The 24,826-nt window shown below is 38.4% G+C and overlaps 1 protein-coding gene across 17 annotated transcripts in view; it reads left to right on the top strand.

Moving 5' to 3' along the window:
• Positions 1 to 24,826, top strand: part of Dtna (dystrobrevin alpha) — a 354,245-nt gene that overhangs the window by 227,147 nt on the left and 102,272 nt on the right. For all 17 annotated transcript variants that reach the window (XM_033757543.1, XM_033757533.1, XM_033757537.1 and 14 more), the window contains one exon: positions 3,379 to 3,459. In XM_033757543.1, the coding sequence (XP_033613434.1) occupies positions 3,379 to 3,459 (81 nt within the window). The remainder of the gene's footprint in view (positions 1 to 3,378; positions 3,460 to 24,826) is intronic.

The raw sequence follows: 24,826 nt of genomic DNA, 5'->3' as shown, positions 1-24,826 counted from the left end.
GAGAACATTAGGAAATATCTTATTGGCTAGACATATGGTGGGGCGATTCTTCTTGGGCAAGGCTAAGGAGTCACAGACCCCGCCTCTAGGAGTTTAGGCGAGTTAGCTCAGCCTCAGAGAGGTCTTCGAGTTTGCTCAGAAGACAGGAGGGCGGCGCACCTGGCCCGCCAGGCTTGAACTTCTCCCACAGTACCCCTCGTTTTCTTGAATTCTTTTAAAAGTTTGTGTATAGTTGTTGAGATTCTTAAGGCTACTAAGCAAAACTCAGCAACAATAAATGTGGAAAGGGTGGGTAGACTTTTCAGGTATTTCTGTCTCTGGTGATCTGGTGTCTTAGCTTATTTCCCACAGGAGCCTATCAGATTTACACAGGACATGAAACTGGCAAGGATCCTTAAAATGCCAGTGACAAATCAAAGTGCTAAAAGGTATCAGAAATGTTAGAAGCATGAGCTAAAAATTAAAATAAATTCAGCAAATAAATAAAAAGTCCTACACTTAATCCAAAAATAGAAAATAGGATCTGACTTTACATAAACACGTGGCTTTTAAAATCAGATTTTGAATTAACTGCAATAATAAGAACCACAGTAATAAGAAGCTGCAAACTGGGCCTGGTGGCGCATGCCTATGATCCCAGCACTCAGGAGGCTGAGGGAGGAGGATCGCCATGAGTTCAAGACCAGCTTGGGATATATAATGAGTTCAAAGCCAGCCTGAAAATGAGTTAAGATTAATAATATTAACAAGAATGAAAATGGAGAGAGGGAATTTAAAGGAAGACAGAAGGAGGTAGGTGGAAAGAAGGGGCTTAAAAAAAGAAACTAACAAGCTGGGAGTGGTGGCACACGCCTGTAATCCTAGCATTCAGGAGGCTGAGGCAGGAGAATCACTGTGAGTTCAAGACCAGCCTGAGCTACATAGTGAGTTCCAGGTCAATATCAACTATATAGTGAGACCCTGTCTCAAAAAAACAAAAAAGGAAAAAAAAAGAAAAGAAACTAGCACTATTATGTATATGTACCTACTCCCCAAGATGAATGGAAACTTCATGTACTACAGACATGTACTAACAAAAAAGAATCTGTAAAATGAACCACTTATTATATATATATAGATAGATAGATATGTTGCATTCATGAATGTCTATATCAAAGGTGGCTTAATTGCTTTCTATATATTCTTACTGAGGAAGCAATCACTCTGGTATTTTGATTAATTTTGTCCTTTTATCTTAAGGAGATATTAGCTGACCATAGAATAGTGTGACTGGAATGCTTAAGGCTCTCAAAACCATGTCTGATGATAACGAAAATAATGACAGCAACTTCCAAATATACAGTCCCTGTTAAATGTCTGACACTATTGTGGATACTGTACCTGAAGTGATTGTGGAGTTGAATGTCTTTAACCTGAAAGAATCAAGGCAAAGCTACTTCCCCGGCTAAACTTTAAATTCCATGTTGACAAAGACTTTTTGTCCATGATTTGCAGATGACAGCAAAGACGCTAACAATGATAGCAATAGTAGCTACCAAATATTTAAGAAATGAATTACCAAGTAACAGAAAAGATTACTTGGCTCCAGAGGGGAAACTAGATCAAGTGTGCTGAAGTTGTAAGGAGTCAGTTTAAAGCTCAAGTATAAGAAAAGAATTTCTGTCATGTATTGATGCTCAGAAATAGAACAGGAAGCCTTTGAAGGAGGCCCAGTACTGTTAGCTGCTCACTTTGTACTTGAAGCAGAGGCCAAGGCTATACATTTATTACCAGCTGGTCATGTTAATATAACTATCCTCCTTTTATACATGTGGGAATTGAAATACCAAGTAAAAACTTGCTGAAATTTACAGAGCTGGGAAATGACAAAATTAAGGACTTCTAGTCCATTTGTTTTCACTAAATTATAATGTTCACTACCATTGGAAATAATCTCACATGACCGTTCACTAATGAAATTCTGTACTGAATCAGGATGTGAACCACCTCTGTTTCTTTCAACCCAATATCAATGAGCCTGTTTGTTAAGCAGCATACTCCCATAAGAATAGATGTCTAATAATGTGCCTCAATTTAATACCACAAAGTAATACAATCGACAACATTTTTAAGTGAATCTACAGAAAACAGTCTGCATTGAGGGAATGCTAAATGTTCTCAGGGAGGGACACTCATGGTTTCATCCTGAGTTTCATTAAGAAAGCGTTTCATTGGTCTCCTAATATCATTACTTCTCACCAGTTTATTTACTTCCTAATCTATTATATTCCGAAGAATTTATGTAGTGCATTTTACTGGTGTAAACAGGGTTCAATACATGTGAAATGCAACTACACACTTGTATATCTGTTGTGAAACACAGATGTGGGCTTGAAGAAAGCCAAGTATTTGAAGGCAGAGAAAAGCAGAGTGGCTTTGTAGACACAGCCTAGAGATTAGCCTAATCTTAGGAGGGTAGGAAGAGTTATGGGGAGCTCAGTGTTTGTGTATAGGGCTGGGGAAAAGATCAGCCCAGGCCTGGAAGGATTGTATGGGATAAACATGGGAGGTAGTGTGGGGCAGATAAGAGGAAGACAGCATGCAGAGGGCCTTGGATTCTACCAGGGTTTTCAGACCTGGTGTTCTGGGCCTCAGGAGCCATGCTGGGTTATTTAATGGAGAGTAGAATAAGGAAAGAAGTTCAAACATATGGAAAACATACTCCCTCTGTGCTAGGAAGGAACAGGAAGCCATAACAAAAGAAATATCAAAGATTGAAATGCGTCTTCTCTTCTGAGGTTGCAAATAGACACTAGTAATAATAGTGAACACTTAACACAGCACTTACTGTGTGCTAAGCAGCGTTCTAAGTGCACTGGGAATAGCCACTTATTCTTCCTTACAATGACTCTGTGAAATAAATATTGCTTACCATCATCATCCCCACCTTCAGATGCAAAAAACAAGGTTTCCAGAAGCAATTGGCCAAAGGCCCCACAGAGAAGATGTCCAGTATTCAGCATGGAGTCCTTCACAGTCATGCTCTAGTGACCAACAACAGTGCTTTTGAAAGTGTGTTTATTTATAACATTATCTGACGTCATTCAGAGGTTGAAGTCACAACTTGAGCAGATTGTTCTCAAAAGCGGCAGGCTTGACAGGGTGGAGGCAGGATTCCCTGATGAACATGATAGAAATCTGTGTCAGGTGGACGTGTCTTCTCCCCCTTGAACCTGAGGAGTATGGGACAGAACGTTTCAAACCTTCAAATAATGTGTATATTCTGGTAAAACACAAACAAGTGTATTGATTATATCCATGGTGGTCTTGTTTATAAACGCTGTACATCCCTGTCGACGCACGTGGCATATCATCTGTGTGCTCTCATTCCCCTACCAGGGGCTCAAGATCTGGATCGCATTCGACTCTCCACCTACAGAACAGCATGCAAGCTGAGATTTGTTCAGAAGAAGTGCAACTGTGAGTGCGAATTACCCTCATGAATTCTATAGTTACATTTGTTACTAAGTTTATCACAAATAAACTGTGCTTGCTTACAAATATTGTTTATGCAACAATAAAACGGAAGTAAAGGTACAGAAATGGTACAGAGTCTGTTTCAAAGATATTCTGAGGTCTGAGTTACTCTTAACTACTAAAGTACCAAACTGTGGGAGCCTCTGGATGGATATGTAATTCTGACCTTGGATCGGCTTCCATCTGGATAGATGCGTTTCCTGTTTTCTCTACTTTTGGTATTGTAAATGCAGTGCCATCAAAAATGGTTTCCAAGAACTTTGTAAAATATGAAACACCAAATTCTCCTCGTGCGTGCCTTTCCTTTATATGAAAATGTTTACATGATCCTGGAAAACAATTAGGCTTCTTTCTGAAACTACACAATTAGCCCATTTTATGCAAGTATTAAGTACATTTACTGACACCAGACAGGAAGGATGGAGACACTACTGAAAGAAGCTCAGGAGCTTGCTCCAGCTTGTTCCAGGGCTTAAGCTGTCCACAGCAAGCGAGAACACCAATCACACGAGCAGTTCTACTCTGTAGGCTGGGTCAACACAGTTGTCCTATCACCACATCCATTTTTCTCTTGGGGAAAAAATTTCTTCCTAGTTTGTGTATAAATTTATTCTTTTTTCTTTTTTTTTTTGAAATCTGACTTATTAAAGCTTTGTAACTGTTCTCATTTTCTAATTAGCATTGGATGAATTTTTAAAAGTAAAAACCACAATGTTCTCCTGGACATGTACACATAGTTCTAAAGTAACAGGCACGGGAATTAGGTTCTCAGTGAGCAGAGATCAGACACCTCCGTGAGTCTGCCCCACCGGGGTCTGCAGCAGGTGTTTCCAGAGCCCAGGGCAGAGCCCTGAGCCCCCAGACTTCTGGATGTGCAGCTGATTAGGCTGTGAAGATAGACGAGGTGCATCCATTCTGCAAGGTGCTTAGCCGTGGCCTATTCTCTTGCCCTATGGATAAACATGGGTAGCACTTTAGGGCAAGAAGGAGTAGGGAGAAAAAGCTAGATTGGTCAAACATCAGCTATTGACTCCTCACAGGAAGCCAAACCAGTCCAAAAGATCAGAGAGAAAAGCACTACAAATGTTGGAAAGAAGCTGTGGCTTTGTAGTCCTGGGCATCGATGGGTCAATCTAAGCCTTACTTGGTGCTGGTGTGGGTGACAAGGAAAATGTTCGCATAGAAGAAAAGTTCTCCCTTCCCCCTGCAGCCCACTCTCACATTATAACAAAAGAAAGAATCTCCATTTTTTCAGCAATGAAAGGCAATGGTATTCTCCCGCAGTCTTACCATTTATTAGTATTTCCATGGCATTTCAAATTGGGGAGAACTGGGGAGAGAAGCGGGTGATCGTTCTATCTCTCTTAAACTTTGCCAAGCAGAATGCTTATTTTTCTTCTTTCAGTAGAGCTGGGGACTTCCAAAAAGATTACAAAGGGGTAAAGAACAACAAGAAAATAAGGACAAGAAAGGAGGGAGGAAGGGAAGGAAGGAGGAAAAGAAGAAGGGAAGAGGAGAGAGTGAGGGAAGGAAGGGGGCTGGCGGGGAGAAGGGAAGAAGAGGCTCACAGTGGTTGGGCAACCCTACACCCAACTTGCAGAGTGTGCACACAGTGCTATCCCCCATGGGGGTGCTTTAGCCACCCCAAGGCCTTATTCCATTTTTTCTGCTCTCAGAGGAAGGCTCTCATTCTTCCACATCTCTTTTTCCTTCTCCTGTTCTTTTCCAGCCTCATCCTTATCCTCCATTCAGAATTGTATCCCAGTCATATTGACTTGCCTGGGAAACTGGAGGGGAGGAAAAAGGGGTGATCGTCCAATGCCAGTGGAAACAGAACCTTCAGAGCTGACCAATGGCTCCTCACTATTTCCAATAATTTACCTTTTAATTTAGGAAGCCTATAGAGTGCTCCTACCATATGTTCCTCTGTTAGAGGAATGGGAGATAGAGCAGTGGTAAGTCAGATGCAATCCCTACTGATGTTGCCTGAAGTCTAAAAGGAAAGGTGGACTTTTAAACAGATTTATAAATGCATGTAGAAGAATAATGACAGAAATAGATACGTGGTGTTTGGAACCTTGAGAACAGTACCTTGACATGAGGGATGGGGACTGCTGGGATGACTTTCCTGGAGGAACTCTGAACTGGACCTTAAAGAATGAGTAGACATTATGGGGAAGTGGGTGTCTTATTTGCTTGGCAATATGCATTAGAAATGTCATGTATGTTAGCAAAAGATATTACGTTCTATAAGAACTAGACGAAGGCTCAGGGAAGAAAAACAAGTACATTTTGAATGTTATGCTCAAATTAAGCTTCTTCTTAAAATTGTTTCTTTCTTGATCAGAAGTGTTAAAAGCAAGCCCTGCATATGTTTACTGAGCCTTCTTTCCTAATGATAAATACAGCAGTTATGATGCTCAGAGTTAACTTGTGAGGTGCTAACACAATTGAGCTTGGCTTGTCTTTTTCAAAGTTGGAGAGTTCCTTCTAGAAAGGCAACCAGAAGCACTGATTTTTTTTTTTTTGGTAAGATAGCATTAATCAATGTTGAATACACATCCATGTTTAGAGGTAGGTAATTTTAGTCTTCAATAAAACCTAACCCACAATAAATTATGGTACCTTATGATCGAGTTTTCTTATACAATAAAAGAAATAAGGAAAAATAGGTAGTATACTTGTAATTGCATTTGTAATAAAATATGTTCCCTGAGGGAACAAAGCAAGGAGCTTTAATTGGGGGAAACTCATACTTATTCACTCAAGAAAAATTTGTCATCATGGGTTAAAGGGTACATTCTTGAGAGTGCTCGCTTTGACATCAAGCTTCTTCATATGTTGCATGCTCAAGAAATATGGAACAAGAGCTCCTTGGGTGGAAAATTTAGATTTTAATGAGCAAAGTTTAGTCTAGGCCACATAGAAAATGGTAGGGTAGAATGACTCGTGGTTTTGGTTGCCTCCTTGTAAATCTCTCCTCCTTGCCTCATCTAAAATAGAGAGCAACTTCAGAGGTAGCCCACACTCACTGAACAGGGCAGCAGCGTTCTCCTGCGAGCACAGGTATGCTTCAAGTACCTGCTCAGCGGTTACCGTGTTACTCAGTCCACTTGAGCGATGTAAAAATATACCATACGTTGGGTTGTTCATGAACAACACAAATCTATTTCTTACAGATCTCGAGACTGAGAACTCCAAGATCAAGTCACCAGCCTATCTGAGTTCTGCTAAGCACCATTTTCCGATGCTCAGATAGTGCCTTCTCCCTGTGTCCTCAAATGAAGGAGGGAGCAGTGCAGCTCTCTGGGCACTTAGGGGCACTTTTCAGGGCACTAGTCCCAACCAGGAACACCCCACTCTCATGACCTGGTAACCTCCCTGAAGTCCCTGCTTCTTATCACTGTCACACTGAGGTTAGATTTCAACAGGAATGTGGAGGGGGAGAGCAAACAGACCATAACAGAAACTCAGTGTAGTATTTATCTCATAGAAATCAGTGCAACTTAAAGCAGATGGTTTGTTTTTAGGTGAAGGCCTCATTTATCAGTGAAATTTATTTTATATATTAACAAAGCTAAATTTAAAACCCACATAATGGAAGAACAACATATAACTAACACTTAGAAAGTCATCACCTAGAAAAAGAAATACTGTCCTAAGTGTCCATGTTTTTAAAAGATTTCTTTTTTTTTAACTGAGTTCAAAGATCATAAATGTTAATTCATTCCTCATAATTCCTTCCCCCACAGCCCTTGCCTCCTATGTTTATGGCTTCTCATAGAGAACATTGATTTCATGTTCATTTTTGAGTGCAATTGCTGATGGATTCTGAGAAAACCCAGTCCTCACGTTGTAAAAGAACTGTAAACCAGAGGCCAGAGAAGTCTGACCTATGGACTGACAGCAGCACTTCACTGAACTCTTTTTGTATAGATTGTGAACTAAGAATAGTTTTTAGACCTGGATATTTATAATTTATTTGATAGTAGGGAACAAGAACATGTAACCTCAATTAAGCAAAGTGTTGCCCTCTCTCAAAAAAAGAATTCCATCCTTATTCATAGGCTTACATTGTTTGTTTGTTTGTTTGTTTTAAGTACTGATATACTTACTTTCACCAATGAAAATGCTGTGGAAATTATTTTCTCTTATATAGTAGTTATAAAAATGTTTTCATTGTGTCTCTCTGATCATCAAAAAAAGCTTACCAATTCCTGCTCCTTAAAAAGAGTTGTACTCTGGATCTAATTGGAAGATCTTTCATAAGGTCCCTACTCCCAAGTCAATCCCAATCATGAAGACTTTCAGGAGCATAGAAAGTTCAAAGCCTGCCTGGGCAAATAATACCTGTCTGAAAATGAAAAATAAAAAGGACTGGTGAAAGAGGAAGATGGGGAGAGAGAAGAGAGAGATACAGAGATGAGACGGAGGGGGAGAAGAAAGAAGGGGAGAATTCCATCTCTTTTTCAGGCAAAAGACTCCATCCCTTCAACTTTCCTCCCACAGAAACTATTTTCTCAGTCATTTCCTCCCCTGATCACTGTTCTTTGTATCTTCTTATATCCTCCCTTTCCATGACATTACCAGCACACTTCATAAGACAGCCAAAGAAGGAATACCTCTAAAAATTAGGGAACACCAAGCTGTCTATTTTATATTCTAGGAGGAATAGTTCAGAATGAAGAATGCAAATATTATTTCTAATTTTCATTTTTCATCTGCAACTTTCTTTGTAGTGTCCACATTTTTGCTAACGTTCCATAAAGATAAAAACCCTATCAACCATTTGTAAGTATGTGTGAAAAGGTAACACATCAGCCTTTATTTTAAGCAAATAACTATTTCCTGCTAAACCATTATTTCTTTGGTCAGCACTGTCATGCTTAATGATCCAGGTACTCTGAAATGTCAGCATATATTTTTTCAGAAATTACTTTGGAGTCAATGAAATGTAGCCTCTAGTTCGCCAACAAAGGCCACAAGAAAAACAACCTGGCACTACCTAATCCTCCTGTTTAGTAGTGGGAACAAAACTAAGGGAATATTCCATTTCATACCTATGGCAAACACAGCCTGTATTTTAGTCCTGCTACTTACAGTTTGAATTTTCATTCTATTAGTCATATCCATTAAATTTCTCTTTCAAAGAAAAGGTGAAAAGGTCTATAACAGTGTCTGGAATTTCAGAGCTTCTCAAAATACCTTTCCTTTAATAAATTAGACGTTTTCTTAAAGTACCTTTATCCATAAATAATTTATGTTAGAACATGCTTTTGTCTGTTAATGTCTCTAAACTTCCTTTAGAAAATGCAGTTATGTATTTCCTTACTTGTTTCTCTACCACTGTAAAATTATGTGAGTACCATATGTGCAGTAGGTCCCGAATAAAGAATTTTCTATGAAGAAAGGGATAGGCTTGACTAGATTCATTTTTCATTAGCTGGGTGACCAGTATTATGCAGTAGGAGATGGCCAGAAATCTGTTTTTGATATTAAACATTAGTATCTCATTCATTTTTCTTCAAGCTAATATAGCACTAGATTCCTTCTCCCTGCTTTGTTGTTAAATATGTGGCTCTTTGGCTTCCTGTATCACATTTCTATTGTTGCATAGCCAGTTACCACAGATTTATTAAGATACAACGGCATAACAGTCACTGTCTCCCAGTTTCTCTAGCTCAGAAATCCAGTGCAGCATGACTGTGTTCAGGGCTCACTACCACAAATCAGAGTGCTGAGCTGAAATCAAAGTGCTGATTGAGGCTGTGGCTCTCATCTGAGACTCAGGGCTCTCTTCCAGGTGCCCTGATTGTCTGTAGAATTCATTTCCTTGTAGTTGTAGGACTGATGCCCCAATTTCCTTCTTGCTGTCTGCTGAGAATTAGTTTCTGTTCTGAGCTTCCTTCTTGCCACATGGTTTCCCTGGGCCTTTCAGAGCATGAATGTTTCCTTCTTTTTCTAGACCAGCTAGAGTCTGTCTCCCTGATTTCCCCTTCTGTGAATAACCACTGGAAATTATTTGTTGTAAAGAACTAGTTCATTTATGTCAGGTTGCTTAGATCATCTTCATACTTTAAGGTCAATGAGAGTACCAAGAATAGTGTTTGAGTATTTGGAAGAAGGTCAGTGACACCATGGGCCAGAACTCTTAGAAAAGTTATTTTTGGATTCTACCTATCACATTACCTGTGTTAGTCAGCTTTCTGTCACTGTGACAAAATATCTGAGAATAAAAGTTTAAAGGAGAAAAGGTTTATTTTGACTCCAGTTTCTGAGGTTTCTGTCCATGGCCATCTGGATTGATTGCTTTTAGGCCTGTGGTACAGTAGAAATATCATGATGCAGGTAAGTTGCTCACCTCATAGCAAGCAGGAAGGCGGAAGGGAAAAGGGAGACCAGAAGGGGCTAGAGACAAGTTGTACCCTTCCAGAGCATGCCACCCCCTCCCCAGTGGCCTGCTCCCTTCCTCCATCTAGGTCTTGCTTCCTAAATTTTCCACCACTTCCCAATAATGCCGTCCAGTTATTAATCCATCAGTGGATTAGTCCATTGAGGAGTGCTGAGCCTCATGAACCAGTCACCCCAAAATCCCCACCTCGGATCCTCTGGGAATGAAGTTTTCAACACATGAGCCTTTGAGGGTTGTTTCAGATCCAAACCATAATACTAACCAAGAACGCAGACTTTTCTCTTTTCAAGATAATGACATACGAAATCTTGAAGGTAAAAATAAACTTTAAGGTTAAAAAAAACCCTCAAGTGTTTTTAGAAGAGAAAGGTAGAACGACTGTCTATAGTCAAGGAGTTAGGAGGAAGAACAGAAACCTGCAATGTTAGGGACATAAGTGGCAGATGACTAATCCTTAAAGCACAATTATCTTTGTTTGTATTGTTGAGAATGTCTTTGATACTTGTTTTTGTTCCTGGTGTTGAATCATTCTAGACAATTGTTAAAATAAAGTGCATTGCACTAGAATAAAATGTTCCCAAAAATTCCCCGTGGGGAAGTTGGCGGTAGCAGCAGAACATAAACAAACCCATTAATGATACCTGTGTAATATGATAATGGAAAAACTGGTCCTCCATGTGCGTCCTGGACCTGTGGCAAAATTGTTTCGCCCTCATCAGAGCAAACCTCTGGGAGAGGAAAGCTCTTATTTTAAAGTCATGACACTTATGCAATGCGTTTAGTTGAAGCTGCTTCTTCCCTTAGTTGTTTTTATTTTTAAGATCTTAAGGACTCAAAGTTTTTGTTTTCCCTTGCTAGACTATTTAGTTTTAGAGGATGTTGGAGGATTGTTCTGCTCAAGTTGCTGACACAGCGTAACATGTGGACTAAGCCAACACCTGTAGCCTTGTTTCAAAGGGTTCGAGTGTAACAGACAACGGCTGTGGAAGCTATGTCAAGTAAATCTTCTCCTCCCACAGTTTAGGAAAGAGAATCATCTTTAAGTAAGCATTGGACAGTTGAGGAAAAAATGATATATACCGAGGAATGCCTTTCAGGCTTTACCAACCCTATCTGCCAGGTGCCAACACAAGATTAGTGACCTTCCCCTTGTGGCCTGCCAAGCCCTTTTCCTGGGAGCTTTCTCAACTGGCCCACACCTAGGCAGCAGAGGGGAAAACGCACATTTAGAAGCCCCACAGCAGGGCCCCCAGGCTCTCAAGACTCTGGAACACACAAGAAAAAACAGAGGACACTCAGGAGAATGGGGACAGAAGAGCAACCTCTCTCCCAAAAACCATACCCATGGCTCTGCATGAAAATCATACCTAATATCCCTTGGGTTCTCTCTGCACTGAGGCTCTGTTAACATTTGTTGTTTTTAAGCAGTCATTCACTTATTTATTAATTCCAGATTAGAGATTGATCATTTATGTTATACCTATCGCTATTCCAGGCCAAAGATGAGGTAAAACATTCAGAAGTCCATTGTATTTGTCTTACTAAATGTAAATCAATACATATTTGTTTTACTATAGCTCTCAGGTAATACTAAATCTTAATTTCCAATATAATACTCTCACCTGTTGAAATTAGAGGAAAAGGAAATTATACATAGGTAATAAAAGAGTAGCTATTTTTTTAAATCTTTTTAAAGGAGTGTCTTCTCCCTCAGTGAGTTTATCAACACCTGTCAAATGGCCCAAGTCGTAAATCTGGATGTTCTCTTTGAACTCTTCTCCCACCTCAGATAGAATCGACCATAACGTCTTGTGAGTTACACTTTGTTCAGATCTCCTCAGTTTATCCACATCTCTCTGTGCAGACTGTAAACAGCAGTTCAAAACCCTTTTACCTGATTACAATCTAAAATAGCCCCAAACAATGGAAATGAATAAACACTTCTCAGAAGAAGTACAAATGGCCCATAAATACATGAAAACATGTTCAACATCTCTGAACATCAGAGAAATGCAAATTAAAACAACACTTCAGATTCCATCTTACCCAAAAAGAATGGACCTCATCAAGAAATCAAGTAATAACAACACTGGGAAGGCTTCAGGGAAAATAACACCCTTCTACTTGTTGGTAGGGATGTAAACTAGTACAAACACTATAGAAATCAGTATGGAGATTCCTCAGACAGCTAAAAATAGAATTCCATTTGATCCAAGTACTTCTTTTCTTAGTATCTTCCCAAAAGAGTTAAAGACATCATATTACAGTGATACATGCATACCCATGTTTATAGCAGCATCACTCATAATGGCTAAACCTTGGAAATGGCCTATGTATTTATCAATACATAGTGGAGTACTGCCCTGCCATAACAAAGGATAAATTTGAGTCATTTGCAGAAAATGGATGCGCTGTGAGGCCATAATGTTAAGCTCAAATATTTCACACAAGCTCAAATATTTCATAATTTCTTTTATATGAGAAATCCTAAGTATAAGTAATTTAAAAGAGCAAAAGACGAGATAGACAATAGAAAACAGAAAGATAGATTTTTTGCAAAGAGGAAGGGAATCAAGAGGTGGAAGAGGTGGAGAGAGGGAAGGGAAACTAGAAAGAATTAAGATATGTAATGTATGTGTATAAATTTCCCTCAGTGACTGTAATCATTGTGTACGTGCTACAAACATGTGCTGAAGAAAAATATATAAATAAATAATTAAAACATCCCCCAATTAATAAAGTTATCCCCTGGGTCTTAACATGGAAAATCCCCAGGACTGTGGACTTGATACAATTCGCACCTGTTACTAAGTTATGTTACACCAAGGAAGGCAGCTTTAAAATAGATTTTTGGATGGGCCTGACTCATCATGTGAGCCCTTTAAGAGCAGAGAGTTGTCCCTCTGAATGTCAGTAGGTATTTGAACAACCATCTAGATTTGACATGCTCTGCTGGCTTGAAGATGGAGCCACAAGCTCAATCTCCTAGTGTTAAAAGATGCCTAGCAAAGACATGGAACCTCTGTTTTACCAGCACAAGAAACTGAATTCTTCTCACAAAAGAAACAGGCATTGAAAAGCAAATTTTACCCAGATTCTCTAAATGAGAACTCAGCTCATCCCCCATTGTCCTGTTGGTTGGCTTTTATTTTCTTAAAGTACTTTTTACATGTGAATATATGCTATTCTAGATAATTTATTAAGTTGTTTATAATTATGTTTTCCCCACACATAGGCTCCTCAAAAAAAAATCAGTATCTTGTATACTGATGTTTCCTCAATATGGAGAGCATAAGTATTCAATAAACCCTTACTGAATAAATAAATGGCCGTATGAGGCCACTGAGGAGAAGTCCTTTAAAAAGAAAATGATGTCAAAGACATTATATGGTTAAGTATGTATTAATTTAAGCAAGTAAAATACCACTGTTAGTCTACTTAGTGTGTGACAGTAATGTATTTCAGAAGTGAAAAATATTTGTAGATATCTTCTAGGTTTGTTCCTATGCTTAGTGTTTCTCACTCTGCTTTCATCTTAAAATATCTTACGTTTAATTTTTCTCAACATTCATATTTCTTTCCCTCAAGGGTCTCAAAACATTAACCTTTACCTCTTGGTTTGCGGGGGAACTTCAGTAGCCATAAGAAGCCCAGCTATTAAGACTATACTGGGCTGGGCATGGTGGTGCATGCCTATAATCCCAGCACTCGGGAGGCTGAGGCAGGAGGATAGCTGGGAGTTGGAGACCACTCTGGGCACATAGTGAGTTCCAGGTCAGTCTCAACTACATAGTGAGACCCTGTCTCAAAAACCAAAAAAAAAAGACTATACTGGGAAGGTCCTATGACAAGTGGAAACTCTGGGAGTTTGTGTTTTACAAGGCAGAAAGGTTTAGCAGCAGATTGAGATTTTTCCTTCCCTGAGAAATTTGAGAAACTTCAGAATTTGAATGGAACTAAGGGCATTATTCTAAAACTTGATACATAATCTTCTTACATAAGATGAGGAAGGATGAAAACATTAAATCCTAAAAATATATTCAGAAAACAAACTGCCTTACTATCTAATGAGCAATAGCTAATGTATGTAGACAAAATACTTTCCAAAAGATGAGTTTTTTCATTATGTGAAGTAATTTAGAGTGGCAGTGATTGACTCCAACTCCACCTTATTTTAACAGTCATATTTTTATACATAATATGTCTAATGCTTTTTAAAATTTTGTTCACAAAAGCCGGGCATGGTGGCGTACTCCTTTAATCCCAGCATTTGGGAGGCTGAGACAGGAGGATTACTGTGAGTTCGAGACCAGCCTGGGCTACATAGTGAGTTCTAGGTCAGTCTCAACTACATAGTGAGACCCTGTCTCAAAAGCCAAATAAATAAATAAATAAATAAAATTTTGTTCACAAATATATAAATTTACCATTTAAACTATTTTAAATGTATAATTTAACCACATTTACTATGGTGCCCAAGCATTACCACTATCAAATGACAGAATTTTTCATCACACCAAAATAAAACACACACACACACACACACACACACACACACACACTTTGTACCAGTCTGAGTTACTTCCTAATTGTTGCAACAAAATACCCAACACCCACAAGTTCACAAGTTAAAGGAGAAAAGATTTATTTTAGCTTATATTCTGCAGAAGTTTCAGCCCATATTTGGCTGGCTCCATAACAGGGCAACATGGCAGAAGGGTACGGCAAAGGAGAAACAGTCCATGGCTGGGCAGGCAGAGAAAAGAAACAGTCCATGGCAGGATAGGCAAGAAAAAAACAACAGCAGTGAGCTTCCCTTTCCTCTTTATTTCATTCAGGCTAGAAGCCTCTTGGTTGGGGCCACTCACACCCAGAATGAGTCTTTTATCGTCAATAAGTCCATTCAGCCACAGCCAGAACTATGCTAATCTACTAAGGAGCCTGACCCCGTTATTACTCACCTGTAATCTATATTCACACACCCTAGATCCAACTATCTCTGAAAAGCCACACCTGAGTGCATGAGGCTTTGAGGGGAAATCTAGATACAAGCCATAGCAGTACCCGTTAATTTGTTAATATCCTGAAAATGTTGCATCAATTTTTCATGCTTAATTCATACTAGTTTTACTTTTTAAAAGTTTCTGAAGAGAAATTTTGCTTAAAAATCTTACTTCTCAGTGACTGCAATAATAAAACAAAGGCTATTAGGAAAATACTGTTAAAATAATTCAGCAAATTTATGGGTCACCCTCCATATGCCAGGTGCTCTGTAAACAGAGCATTGAACAGAACAGGAAAAGAAAACTCCTTGCATTCTATCCAATGGCACAATAATTTCAGATAGTTAATGTCCTGAGCAATATAAATCAAGAGAAGAAGCTGCATCTTACTATTGCTTATATCCCACAGTGTGTAGCACATGGGATGTACGGAATCCATTTCCATCTCCAGGTGGGTTCATAAACATCCACTGAAGGTCAGGGATTTAGGTCAGTGGTTCTGCTGCCCGCCTCACAAGCAGAAGGACCTGAGTTCGATCCCCAGTACCAAAAAAAAAAAAAAAAAAAAAAAAAAAAACATAAACATCCATTGAGTGATGACACTGTACAAGACATCTTACTGACCACCTGGAGGGATATGGAGATGATACAAACTCAGAGCTTCACTTCAAGGATTTTGTAGATAATCATAAGAAATCCTACACGAGTTGGGGATGATCGTGCATACCTGTAATACCAGCACTCTGGTAAGCTAAGGCAGGAGCATCACGAGTATCACAAGTTCAAGCCTGGCCTTGGCAACTCAACAATTCAGCAAGAATTTGTCTCAAAAAAAAAAAAAAGATTATGGAGGAGGGTGTTTCTCAGCGAAGAATTCCTGTGTTCAAACTATAATACTGCTGAAAGGGGGGAAAAGGAAATATATGACATATTGTTTCTGTTCTAGGGAAAGCTATTGGATGTTATCTAGCTTTTTCTTTGGCCTGTATTCATCTTTTACTTTTTTTTTTTTACTTTTTTCCTATTAGTTATACAGCCAGCTCCTCTCCAAAATCTCTCTTTGCATGATCTATATCATTTACTTGAACATTTTTCAAACTGGTCAGCAGTAACAAGCAAGCAGAAAGTCTGGAATATCCAAGGAGAGTTTCTCCCTCTCTTCTTTTGTAAGGTCCCCTTTCCTCTAAAGAAAAGCAGTATATCTGCAGAAACTCTTAGGTGTCTATCAGTCATAGTGTTCATTCTTGGAATTATTATTTGCATGTGCAGAATAAACAAATTTAACTGGAAGAGCAAAAAAAGAAAAATACAGTATGATCTCATCCCACTTATTTAGGTTATCCTGCCTAATTATATTCCTTAGTGTACACATCTGTTAATAGATGTGTTAGTTTAGAATGTGTTCTATTAATTATAGATCTGGATTTTGAGACTATCAAAGAGTAGATATACTTTAAAACTTTGCTTTATAAACTTTGCTGCATAAACTGAGATCCAGTTTAGCAGTCACCGGAGATAACTATCATTGGTTGAAGGAAAAAATACAACTTGAAATAATCAAGTACATTTATAATTATTGAAATAAATTGTATGTTGCGATTTTTAACCATTCATGGTGTTGGACTAACACACTTGTGTTACCTCTTTATCTACTAAAAATTATAAAGTTAGTTCTGTTTATTCCAGGTAAAGAAATCATAGCAAAAGAGTGACTTCCCTTGGATAAATACAAGAGAAAATCATTTCATTAAAGATCCCAAGTTCTAACTTCCAAGTATTAGCCACTTGTCATGGTAAACAGAGCTGCTCTCTGACAATTTCTGTCAAGCAGGCTTCTGAACACTCAACCTAATGCTGCAGATAATAGTAATGGTGCCAGCCCTAAGTAGCTTATTTTCTTGAAAAATAATACACACTGATGTTAGATCAAGCATGATGCATTTTATTCTTCAAATTAAACTTTTCTGAATAAGACAGTAATATGCCATGCAGGAGGATAAGTGGAGGAAAATGTATATACCCAAACAGAATCAGAATCTACTCGGTCGTTATCATAATATTCATTTTTGTCTTATTTATTAGTGCTCAGCCAGGAATACACAGACTTGATGAGAATCAGTGCCTACCCCATAACTCCCCAGAAAACAGTCTCCAAACATCACAAGGATAAAAAACAGATCATTCAGAGGATAAACCTCAGAGTAGCATTGAAACAGGGAAGGGAGTAAAGCCAATCGACAGTGCTGCCAATAGGAACTTCTAAGCAAATTTGTCAAATGTATCCCAGAACTACTACCCACAGAGCAAAATGAAAAGGCTCTCGTTCATCTGCTCTGTCTGCACTGATCAAAGATGGCCTTCAGGAGTCATGTTCCCTACACACACACACACACACACTCACACACACACACATTTATGGGTGGCATATGTGTAAATACCAGGTAGGGCCCAGGTGTTGATGATGAGACATCAGTAGTTTGCATTAAGATCTTGAGGCCAGTTGCTCTCAGCTTGCAGATACTCTGAGCTGGTCAAAGTCTGTGTGGAGATAGTTGCATCTACATAGGCTGAAGAAAGAAGTAAGGCCAAGAAAGATTAGAAAAATTACCTATGATGAATCCAAAATGTTACCCACTGCATATCACGATATTGCTGTTCAAGGCTTCCTCTTCACTATTTTCCATTGACATCTTCTAATTTTTTTTTCTATTTTTTTTTCCTTTTTATTGAGTTTATTGGTACAATCTAGGTATACAATACAATTACATTCATCATTGGGATTCTGTACCTTTACATAATAGGTCTTGATTCTCATTTTTTCCTCTTGTCCCTGCCCTCCCTTTTTAATGGACAAGTAGTTGTATCAATTGATGGAGTAAAATGTGAAATTACAATATATGTATATATTGATAAATGATTAAAACAGGCTAATTAACATAGACATCACTTCACATTCTCATCACATATTTGTGGAGAGAACATTTAAAATACTAAACTCATACATCATACTCATGTTTACTGTGGCGCAATTCATGATAGCTAAGCTCTGAAAACAGCGTAGATGCCAGATCACAGACAGAGGTCGAGATGGAGGTGGAGGAGGAGAAGAGAGAGAGAGAGAGAGAGAGAGAGAGAGAGAGAGAGAGGGAGATTCTCCCATAAAGATTGAAATGTTTTCACTTGAAGGAAGACAGATGGAATTCAAAATAATCATGGTAAACAAAAGAAGCTTTAGACAGAAAGTTCACTGTCATATTTTCTATTTTATAGAAACCTAAAATATAAATAAAACAAAACAGAAATGATGGGAAACTAGAATATTGGCTCTTGGGCCGGGGTTTAGCTCAGTGGTTCCAGCGCCTGCCTTGCAAGCACAAGGGCCGGAGTTCGATGCCCGGTACCAAAAAAAAAAAAAGAAAGAAAGAATGTTGGCTTTTAAGAATGAGAAAAGGAGTTGGAGGATGGAGGAGCAAAGGAGGAGTGAAGGGACTGAAAATGATCAAAATATGTAATACTGCATGTACTGATTCTATAAAACAAACATCACTATTCTGTATTAAACATCCAACTAATAAAATGCAATTCCTGATGAAGTAAGGATAAAGCCACTCTTTCGGCACTTTAAAAAACTACAGTACTTATTATTAATTATAGTCATCATGCTAGACAATATATCATTATAATTGTTTGCATGACTTTTAAAGGTTTTTAACAAAACATACACTTTATCTTCTTTATACTGTTTTAATATATCTACGATCTCACTCAAAGTACCAATAAATGACCTGAACTACTGATTAACACCTAGAGATCTCTTTATCCCAGTTGCTAGACCCATTCCCCAAGCAATATTCTGCACATAGAAATCTAGGCTACAGCTGTTTGCTGGATTGGTGAATGAAATATATTTTCTATTATCTGTCCATTATTTCCTTTCATGGCAGAGAAAATTAATTCATATATCGAAATGGTATAACATGAGTGCAGAAAAAGTACCACTTCACAACCAGTTGCTCCTTAGTATTTCCAGTGTCCATAGGTATTTTGTCTATTGTGTTCTTATTGACCAGATAAGCACTTGATACAGGGTCTGTGAGATCAAAAGTGATAAGAGAAAAGTAGGCAGCAGTTCATTATGGTTGCCAGTCCTGTGGATGCTTTCTTTTGAAATATGGCCTCCAACAGCTAGGATTTGGCCATCTGGTCAAATCCATAGTACGCAGAATAAGAGGTAAAGTGTAAAATCATACACAAGAAGTAAATCGAGGAGCCCTCTTTTGACAGATGCAGGGAAAGCTTTCAGTGAGGTATACAGGGTTGGCTTGCAGTAGGTCCTATACTCCATTTCCCAAGCAGTATAAGCACCCAGTTTGAACAGATGTTGTGGAAGGAATTGTGAGAAATATGAACAAGAACATAGTCTATATCTTCAAAATAGATATCATTCGGATCTGGTTCCCACACTTATTCCCCAGTTATCTTTTAGGGAATCTGATAAAAACCATGGACCCTTCTTCCCCATGTGTACGCATAACCTTATATGCAATATTTAGCTCATAATTTCAGGGTCTTTTCTCTCCCCTAAAGTCCAATTCATTAGCAGATCTTAAAAAATGAAGGGGAGAAACTTGTCCACTAATTCCTGTGAAAAATAAAGACACCATAAATGTTGTAATAGATCCATGAAGGGCACTGAGAGGGAAAAGAGGGGGAGAGCAATTTACCTGTGGGTACTGTGTGGGCTTCCCCAGGGGCATGGCATGTGTGTTCTACCCTGAAGGACAGTGGACCAAAGGCTTCCCCTGTTAGAGGAAGAAAACTCAGTACAATATATTAGAAGACCAAAAGCAGATTCTGAAACCAAGAAGTCCAGGATAACAACAGAACAGGACTCGGAGAAAGCTAAGCAAACCTCTTAGAGCTTTTAAAGATAACAGCCCACTGCAACACATGTGCCATAGGTTCACCACCACTGAACCTCCCAGCTGGAGAGTAATGAGAGGTCAAGCTCAAGATCAGTATACTGAAGCCTGAATACTGGTTTTCATTCTTAGCATTTTAAGTGTGACTCCATAGGCAATGGGGGTGGCCTTGTCAGAACTGAGCCTCATAATATTCATAAGAGGAATAAAAAGGAATAGGTGGTGGAGAGAAAAGGTGTCTTGCTTCCAAGCAGAAAGCAGTAAGTGTCCAAATTAGAGCACTAAAATAAGGGAATGGTAAGACCATGTTGTTTTAAAGTCCTGTACAAAGATACCCAGTAAAGTCTAAAAGCCCTCTGAAAAATTAATAGACATGAGGGAGGTAAGATACATACCAGATTCTCTTACTTCTTAAGTTATTAAACACATTCTGTACAAAATTAAATGCAACAAGGAAAATTTAGTTATTGTTCAGATCTTTCTTTTCATTTATCTTCTCTTATTATTTTTACAATCTTTCTTTTCATATGATACTTGGAAAATAATAAGTTAGTAAATACTTGGTTCAATTGAATTTATTTAAATTTAATTTATAGCATGACAGCTATTGAGCCAACAATTATTATATCTCATTTTGAATATTAGTGCCAGTTGACAAACACAATTGAAGGAACACTGAATATTTTTTTCCTGATACACAGTGGATGTCCACCCAGGCCCTTTGAGGACTGGTATGATATTCAATTTGATTTTACGCCAAAAATATGTTGTAGCCCTCCTCATGAAGCTTTATTACATCACCTTAACCAGGAAATTAAAGTGAAAGTGAAAGGCTATCTTTGTAAGATATGATGCTTTTCCCCAAAGATTCTTAGCAAAGACAGCAAACTGCTTTTGTGATAAAAGCATACTTCGGCAACACGGAACAAGTTGAGATTGGAAACATAAAAATTTTGTGAGCTACTCAGGTGTTGTTTGTGTTCGCATTTTACAAAGATTTAGCTTGTGACTACTAGTCAAAAACAAATCTAAAGACTGTGCTTTTACAAATGTTTTCTTTCTGAATTCAGTGTTGGGTTCATGTGGGTGAAGGCTAATGTTGCAACATAACATAATCACGGGAAAGTGTATTTGCTGAACCAGGCAAAGCACACTATTTAACACGTTCTTACTCCCCAAAAGATTTTTAAATTCTATGTTCTCATGGTAAGAAGCCTGAAAAAGGACATAAAAGTAAATTACTTTTGAGAAAATCTTAACTGGCTAATTTTCACCTGAATTTCTCGACCACAGTATTCTCAGTATTTAGGAGATATCTTTTAAATAAATTCATCAAATAAGCATCAATTTCCTGTTCTCCCTGCCTGTCTAACGCCATTCTTTAAATTGTACTTCATAATGGTAATACTCAAATTTTATTGTCTATCAGAATCCCCTAAGAGTGTTGCTTGAGCCTATGGATGTCCTGAACACCTTCAAGACCTGTGGGGTCAAATACCATACTCTGAGATTCACTCACTGTTTTAAAGAACGGCCCTGGTTTTCACCACCAAATTGCTTGGCTATAGGTGAGATCGGAATTAAGTCCCATGAATTTCTAAAAGTGAAGCTAAGCATTAAACTTCATGAAATGCAAATTCTCTGTAAAATATAAAAGCAAATAAACATGCATAAATTTAAAAATAGAGATATTTGCTCATTGAAAAATAAGGAAAATATGACAAAACAGGCAATGGAAAGCATTACTTAGTTATGGACCCTGCTTTCCAACTCCAACTCAGACTCCTCCAGCCCAAATCCGAACAAGCTGTTCTGCTTCGCTGCTCAGTGCCACTGACCACAGCTCCTCTTCCCCCAGGAGTCCCCTCCCCTCCTCATCTCCAGCTGTGCACTTGTCTCTGTGCTTTCGGCATCAGCTAGAGATCTAGGTCCTCACCTCCTGCTCCAAACCTTCCCACGGTTTCCACCTCACAAAGGCCTCCCTATATTTAGAGCTCCTCAAGCACTTAAAAGCAAAACTGCACCATACTGGGGACTTTTGACAGCTCAGTGTCTTGTGCTTATCTTCAGTTAGGTCATCTGAGTATGTCTTTCCCCATGGAAATTACAGTCCCTTTTATGGTCAGTCTCTTATCTTCGTTCAATCACCTACATCATCAGCTATAATGCATCCTAGATACTTAAATTTTACTGGTTGCATTTCATTTCTTTTGAAACCATTATGGAATCTCATTTCTTGCACCCTTTTCAAGCTTTGTATATACAAGCATATGGCAATCTTTCTCCATATGTTGCCACCTCTATGTGCAATCGATGTATAATAAGTAGTGATAGGTTGAAATAATTCTCTTTTTTCTCACAATCTAAAGCTCTTTAGATTTCAAGATTGGTATTTGACCTGAAATTGAACTATACTAGTGATCGCTGTGATAACAATCTTTCATGGATTTATAACTCTATTTCATCCATTAAAAGGAAAACAAAACTGAAGTTATAGAAGAAAGCTGGTAGCACAAGTATCTTTATAACTGGCCGAGTAGACTAAAGAACTGGAAAAACTCGATTTTCTCTCAAAAATCAGCATAATGCCAAAATGTTATGCAGTGCTTCATGATTCACTGTTTCCCGTGTGCGTTCTCCTTTTTCCTTACAGCAGCTGAAAAATGAGAAGGGGGTAATTATTATTTCATCAGGTAAATGAAGATACACTTCAATCTCAGTCTGCTATCTCTAATCCCACTTTTCTCTGTAAGAGAAAACAGATAAGTGTGTGCACTGTGTATTGATTACCATGAATATCAAATCATGTTGTATACTTTGCACAAGTTTTGTTTTTATTAGTATTTTAAACAGAAATGAAAGGAAACAGTCATTGTTACATGTTCACTTATTGGATAAGTGCTATAACTTCAGGGACCACACTGTATTTTAATTCTAGAGCCCAAATGGTACTGCCACACAGTCAGGGCTGAATAAATAACGTGAAAGAAGTCTTAAGTCTCAAATGGAAGGCTAAGAAAGAAGTCCCATGAGCTGCTTAGGCTGAGTTGTGGAGGAACCTGGAGTCACTTCTGACACCTTTCTGTGACAAAGGACTAAATTTCTCTCCCCATCTCCTCAAGTCCCACCTCTCTGAAGCCTGACCCATATATGAAGCCTCTTAGAAGCATTTTACGTAAGGTCCACTGGTCACCTGAAATACTGCATGGAACTTTCCATTTGAGTTGTCTCAGGAAAAATAAAATGCTTGCACACATCTTTATCTTTTAGTTCCGAGGTCATCAAAACTTAGATAACAAAAAGAATAAATCTCCATAATTACCTTTTCTTTAGTCTCACAAAAATATTTTAAGGATCTGCTGTATGAAAGAACACAATTTGGCACTTCAAATGGAGCATGTAAACAAATCAAAACTATTACCCGGTTCTCATCCTCTGAAGAGTAGTTACCATGGCAAACTCAAGTGGGAAATACTGCACTAACAATCAGGAAATTAACATTGAGTGAAGAGAGGATTGGACGGATTTTCAGGAAGAGCAAAGTGTCACTGCTGGTAGGAGATTTGGTGGGAGTCACCAGCAGAACTCTCCCTGCCTGTCTCACAGAGGGGCAAACAAGTCAACCAGGCCTAGGAGACCAGTCACCATCACTTTAAGCATCAGGGCAAGAGTGAGGGTTGAAAAAACATGTGCATAATTAGGCACACACACACACACACACACACACACACACACACACTGACTGTGTGTCTGGACGATGCATCTATTCCCAATGACACATTGGCAAATTTCATTATACCCAGCCTAATTGCAGTTTCCTTTTCTCCTAATTAAGAAAATTATCATAATGCAATGAGTGACTTTCCTATAGGAAACCTGAAACCTTTCCAAAATATTATGTATGGATATATAATTATATAAATCATTTTTTAATTGTGTAAGTTAAATGATAACAGTCAGCTTCTTGCAATACATCTCACAACTTGTTAGGACATACCGGGCTGTTTTTTGCCTTATTTATACAATTCTACTTATGAAGTATGAAATTGGTCATTTCTATATGGTGTAACTGGATTGCATATCTCATAAATTAATAAAAGCCTGAAATGGCATTAAATCAGAAGATGTTTGATTATTTTAATACTAATGGCTTGTTTTTTGAACACCTATTATTTTAGTGTTTTTCCCAGGGATATTGGATTTGATCTATCCCTACCTGTAGACCAAGGATTCCATATTCCATTCGAAAAGTGTGAGATATCAGTAAACAGAGAAAGAACACCTCAATATCAACCCTCTTCTCTACCCACAGTAACTGGCTCCTTCCATCTTCTCACCTAGACTTTTCTACTTGATATTGCCAGGATTTATGGCAAATCACTGAAGATTTGTGTGCATATTTATTTGTGAGATAAAACAAATAATCAGTAACTAAAATCAACACCAATAGCATTGCTTTTAAGATTATATGAAGTAGTGTGGGGGAGTTAGCACAGTGGCCCCACGCCTGCCTCGAAAGTTCAAGGTCCTGAGTTTGATCCCTGCTACAAAGAAAGAAAGGAAGAAAGAGAGAGAGAGAGAGAGAGAGAGAGAGAGAGAGAAGGAGGGAGCGAGGGAGGGAGGAAGGTGAGGAAGGAAGAAAAAGAAAGAAAAGAGATTTCCAAAAAAAGCTTACATGATGTACTAAAAGGATTTTGTTTATTCTTTATACGGTTAATGTTAAAGAACTGGATTATGCAAACTGTTGCCTTAGCTGCTCTGTTAATATAAAATACATGCAGGAGCACAGATGACAGGCCGCACTTCCTCTTGTGCCTAGTACCAGAACAGTGCTCTGAGATGCATGATTAGAGTCTGAGAGCTACTTAGTAAATATGCACAGTGCCATCTAGTGGTGCCTAGTTACTACTTCATACCCTAAATGTATTTTCTTTTTTTTTCTTTTTTTTTCTTTTTTTTTTTTTCTTTTTATT

The sequence above is a fragment of the Fukomys damarensis genome, unplaced genomic scaffold, assembly GCF_012274545.1.
Source record: "Fukomys damarensis isolate Sample0158 unplaced genomic scaffold, DMR_v1.0_HiC HiC_scaffold_30, whole genome shotgun sequence".
NCBI classification, from domain to species: domain Eukaryota; kingdom Metazoa; phylum Chordata; class Mammalia; order Rodentia; family Bathyergidae; genus Fukomys; species Fukomys damarensis.
This window is presented reverse-complemented; position numbering and strand designations above follow the sequence as displayed.